General features: G+C 37.1%; 1 protein-coding gene across 1 annotated transcript in view; it reads right to left on the minus strand.

Annotated features, from left to right (window-relative positions):
• LOC102872229 (chromosome unknown open reading frame, human C7orf31) overlaps positions 1-5520 on the minus strand; it is a 67787-nt gene that overhangs the window by 30006 nt on the left and 32261 nt on the right. The window contains exon 4 of the mRNA XM_006896100.1: positions 1790-1819. Within this exon, the coding sequence (XP_006896162.1) occupies positions 1790-1819 (30 nt within the window). The remainder of the gene's footprint in view (positions 1-1789; positions 1820-5520) is intronic.

Below are 5520 nucleotides of genomic sequence, written 5' to 3' on the forward strand. Positions count from 1 at the left end.
GTTCTGACGACTGCCTCTTGGTCCAAGTATAGGTTTCGCATTAGCACGATTAAATGTTCTGGGATTCCCATTCTTCTCAGAGTCAGCCACAGTTATGATCCACGCAGTCAAATGCCTTTGCAAAATCAATGAAACACAGATAGACATTCTTCTGGTATTCTCTGCTTTCATTAGGTTTCTTTTTAAGTGAATTATTCAGTTAGAGGTATGGGTTGTCTCTGGACTCGGTCTACTCTATATTGTTCACCAAAGTGTTACACAATCTTTGAAGGTTCTAACTGATAAGTTCAGGTAAAGGAAGAGATTTTTGATAAGGTACAGGCAGAAACATGAATCTGAGAAATATCAACAACTTCATTTTAATCTTGACAAGATGTTAACTTTAAAAGTCCTAAAGACATATTCTTCACAGTTTTTAAACAAACAACAACCAAAATTCACCGGGCCCTAACTTGAATAGCCTTTCGCATAATTCTTTTGCTTTAACTGAGGCATAGTTTTAAAATTCAGCTTATTATTTTCAGTTAAAATTGGCAAATGATGCTAGTAGAATACAGCATGTCTCAAGACCAGATCTTCCTTTCTAATGCCATTCTCCTCATAAAATGAATTCTAGCTTTTTGGAGAAATGGTTGGTTCTGAGATAGACATTTGCTAAGTAACCCTGGAATATTTTTTGGTATTAAAATATAAGAAATTGCTCTTTTCTTTTCAAGAAATAATCCTCCCAATGATGGGATATAACAAAGACTTAGAGGAGTCATATGAAAGGGATCCCAACTATGAACCTCAGCAGCAAAGTCTGGAAGTATAGGACTATTAACCAAAGTATAAATAAGGATCCATAAACCCTTAGTGATAGGACTTAATAAAATGGATAAATGGAGAAGAACAGGCAAATTTCCCATGCAGGAGAATTATAAATAATCTATGTAGGTGGAGTATAACTTTGTATTTGTTAAATACAGCTGTATAGAATAAATGGAACTTTTCTATAAAGAGTACACCACAGAAGTGGGAAATAAAAGAGTAACTTTACCACAGAGAAAACTATCAATGATTACCCCAGCCACATTATAAAGGTAAACATCAACAATAATGTTATATTACACTTTACCTCTGTGGTCTTCTTTCCCTATCATATTGCCTCAGTCTGATCATAAGGAATGTATTAGGCAAATCACAATGGAGGGAGAGTAACAAATACTTGAACAGTAATTTTAAAAACTGCCATGGTCATAAAAAAGAAAGGAATCTGGGAAACTATCACGATCAAGAGACAGAGGATTTTTTTAGATTAAATGTTATACAGTGTTTCAGACTGGGACCTAAGAGGGGGAAAAAGGACATGAGGGGGAAATGGAGGCAATAGGAATAAAATGTAGATTTAAATTATGGACAGTATTATTAAGTATGTATCAAAATTAATAATAAAAAGTATTGTTATTTTAACAATTATTAATAATCTAATAATACTGGTTCATTAATTATGTGAAATGTACTGTGTTAATATGTTATTAGTGGACATGTTGTGGGATATATGGGAACTCTGCCATCTTCCTCATAATTCTAAAAAATCTAAAACGCTTCTAAAAGAAATAGATTATTAAAAAAAAAACCTGGAGGAAATAAAATATTGTTACTTTGGACTTGCACCAGTCTCTTTTCCCATTTTTTTAAAAGCTTTCCTAAAAAAGGCTCATTAAACCTCATACTTATCTAAGACATAAAAAATAGCAGTATCTTTTCTTCATAATAACATGGAAAGAAAATATAAGTGGGTACTTACTCTACTGTAGCATTAGGTGGTTTGGGAATCCTAGAATAAGACATAAGATACATTAAGGATTTTTATAGATTTAAATTCCTTTTAGAAACTTGCTTAAAAGTAAGATGAAATCTGCTAAAAAAAAAGAAGATACATTCTCCTTTCAAACTACTTAGTGTCATTAAGATAATATTTTTGGTTGACTTTCTGGAACACTGAATATTTTTTTTATGAGGCCGAATAATAATTCATTTCTCTATCTAAATTGTTGATCAATTCCCCCCCCCATTCCTTTTATTCTAACCCAGTCCCACTCATGACCCTTTCTTTCATTCTCTCCTTCCTTCCTTCCTTCCTTCCTTCCCTCCTTCCTTCTCTCTCTCTCTCTCTTTCTTTCTTTCTCTCTCTCTCTCTCTTTTTCTGGCAGTGAAGGCTGACACAGAGCTCTGGTTCTCACTGACAACCACCTTCATATTCAGGCTGTAGCCAAAGTGCTCCCTGTCCCGCCTGGCATTACCCATGTGATGCAATTACATGCCCTAAAATGACCCCAGCACGACCTGGTTGGAAAGGATATACAAGTACTGTGTGTGCTTTCTCCTTTTGCCTAGATTGCTAATCACCCATGATAATAAATGCTGCCAGTCGACAGAGAGGCTGGAACAAAACTCTTCAATTTCCTGGAAGTATGCCTTTTCTAAACCAGGTCATTTATGAACAATTCTGAACCTTACATGCCAAGAAATTACAGTGTAGCCCTTGAACAAAGTCCATACAGGAAAGGAATAGTCATACACTTTTGTTTGATCGTAATAATTAATCTCAGCCTGTGAAATTTATATTGTCAGGCATGAAAAAGAAATAGTACGTTATCAATATGATAAAAATCAGTAAAATGGAATATATTAATTTCATTAAAATTTTTCTAGCTAGAGGAAATGCACTAGAAAGTGGTATGAACCATATACATTTATTATCCTTTAATATACTATAAACATAATTCCTATAAACCATTAAAGGTTTATATCTTTATTTGGACTTTAAGTTTATGAGCTTGGAACTAAAAAAAGTGTGTCTTGTCTTCCAGCTGTATTTCTGGTTGAGTGAAGGGTTGGAGTGATGATGAATATAGCAATCCAAGAGATCTAGAGTTACAAGGCTGCCTACTTATATAAAGCATTAAACTGGCATCTAAAATTGTTCACAAGTGGCACATTTAGCTATGATATTGACAAGATACCTAAAATTTATTTGATCTAAAAATAAAAATTTTTTTTAAAGTAAAAAGAAAGTTTTAAACAAGAATCCTCAAACTCCTGAGACTAGGACTCTAACTCACCCTTTAACCTTCCTACCTCCCAACCCTGGCTCAACTTTCAGCCAAACAGTAGGCACCACTCCTAGGACAATCAACTAAAGGGGATCAAAGTGCAGCATTTGCTCAAAGTTCAGAAGACAGGAACTGATAGGAAAAATGAAGGGCAACAGTAAACACAGGGAATGGAAGTGCAACTACATCACAGGGCTACAATCAATGAAGCAAAATGTGCATGAATTGATGAATGGTCACCCAATTATTGAGTAGAAATCTGTAAAGTGTTCACCATAAAGCACAATAAAAATGGTTTTTAAATGTAATTAAAAAAAAACCTCTCCAAGATCTGAAAGGATAAACTTAAAATAACAAGTGCTCAGAGACTACTCTTTAATCTAAACCAGTCCATAAATGTACTGTCATGCTCTGTACCAGTGTTATAAAATCCACCAATACCAAAGGCATGTTGTTGTTAGGTGATGTGGAATCAGCTCTGCTTCACAGTAACTTGTACAACAGAATGACGCTCCCATAGCATCAGCAGAGCTTAAACTTTGGTTGCAGCCACTGCGTCATTCCACCTTGCTGAGGGTCTCTTCTCTCTCTCAGTAATCTACTCTTCCAAGCTTGATGTCCTTCTCCAGGGAGTGTCCCCTCCTGATAACATGCCCAAAGAATGTGAGACAAAGTTCCACCATCCTTGCTTCTAAGGAGCACTTCTGGTTACACTTCTTTAAAGAGAGATTTGGTTTTTTGGTAGTCCATTATTTGCCAGCCATTCAAAGGCATCAACTTTTCTTTGTCTTCCTTATTCGATGTCCAACTTTCATAGTATATGCAGGAAATGAAAATGCCATGGTACGGATCAGGCACATTTGAAAAATGGCATTCACAGGGAGCTCTGGCGGCCTAGTGGCAAGAAGCTGTACTGCAATCCCAAAGGTACACGGTTTGAATCCACCAGATGCTCTGCCAGAGAAGGAGGGACAATTTCCTCCTGTACCAGTCAGATCTGATTTGACAGTACGTGCACAAAAAATAATTTTAAAAAATGGCATTCGTGCTTTTTTAGCATTTATCACTTTAAGAGGTCCCTGGCGACAGATCTTCCCACTGAAATAAGTTGTTTGGTTTCCTGATGGCTGCTTTCATGGGTGTAGATGTGGATCCAACTAAAATTAAATCTCTTGGGTCAATCTGTCAATCTTTCTCCATTTAACAGATGTTGCTTATTAGTCTAGTTATGAGGACTTTCCCCCCCTTTATTTTGAGGTATAATCCATACTGAAGCTTCATGAATAAACGCTTCAAGTTGTCTTTGATTTCTGCAAGTAAGAGGATCTGCATATTACAAGTTGCCATATTCTAGTGGATTGCGTGCTGCTCTGATGTTAGAAGCTGTGCCACCAGGAGCTCTGTTGGGCTAGTGGCAAGAAGCTGCAACTACAATCCCAGAGGTGCACAGTTCGAATCCACCAGATGCTCTGCCGGGGAAGGAGGGGCAATCTCCTCCTGTACCAGTCAGATCTGATTTGACGGTACACGAACACAAAAATAATAAAATAAAAATGTATTTAAAAAAAAAAAAAAGAAGCTGTGCCACCGATATTTCAAATTCAGGAGGGTCACCGGTGGGGGACAGGTTTCAGTGGAGTTTCTAGACTAAGACAGGTAGGAAGCAGCCCCAATCAATACTTCTGAAATAATAGGCCCTTGAAAATCCTGTAACTAGCAGTAGAACATTGTCTAATACTGTGAGGAAGGTGAGGCCCTTAGAATGGAAGGCACTAAAAATCTACTTTAATGATGTGGATGGAGAAAAGCTTTCAGCCAATGAAAGACTTTCATCTTCTGTTGTAGTATGACTTAAAAGTGAGGAGAAAACACTGCAGACATGTAATGTGGAATGTATAAAGTATGAGTTATAAAAAAATTAAATGGAACACATGAACACCTCTAACTTAGATGTTCATGAGCTGAAATCGACTGATATTTGTCATTTTGAACCAGACAACTATACATAGTCTACTCTGCTGGGAATGCTGAGCTGTAATGGCACAATAGTAAGAAAATGCGCTGTAAAATCCCAAAGGCTCGTGGTTCAAATCCACCAGCTGCTCTGTGGGAGAAAGATAAGCACTCTCCTCCTACTGGACGTTCAGGTATGGGTCAATTTCCACTTGATGGCAAACAACATGCTGGGAATGATGAATGGAAGAGTGTCTTTGCATTCATTGTCCAAAAAGACATTTCAAGATCTACCATATCAATTATGGGGAGCTCTGGTGGCCTAGTGGCAAGAAGCTGCACTGCAATCCCAAAGGCCCATGGTTCGAATCCACCAGATGCTCTGCCGAGAAAGGAGGGGCAATCTCCTCCTGTACCAGTCAGATCTGATTTGACGGTACACTCACACAAATAATAAAATAAAATAAAA

The sequence above is a fragment of the Elephantulus edwardii genome, unplaced genomic scaffold (assembly GCF_000299155.1).
Source record: "Elephantulus edwardii isolate Elephantulus edwardi_28Jun2011 unplaced genomic scaffold, EleEdw1.0 scaffold00182, whole genome shotgun sequence".
In the NCBI taxonomy this organism is placed as follows: domain Eukaryota; kingdom Metazoa; phylum Chordata; class Mammalia; order Macroscelidea; family Macroscelididae; genus Elephantulus; species Elephantulus edwardii.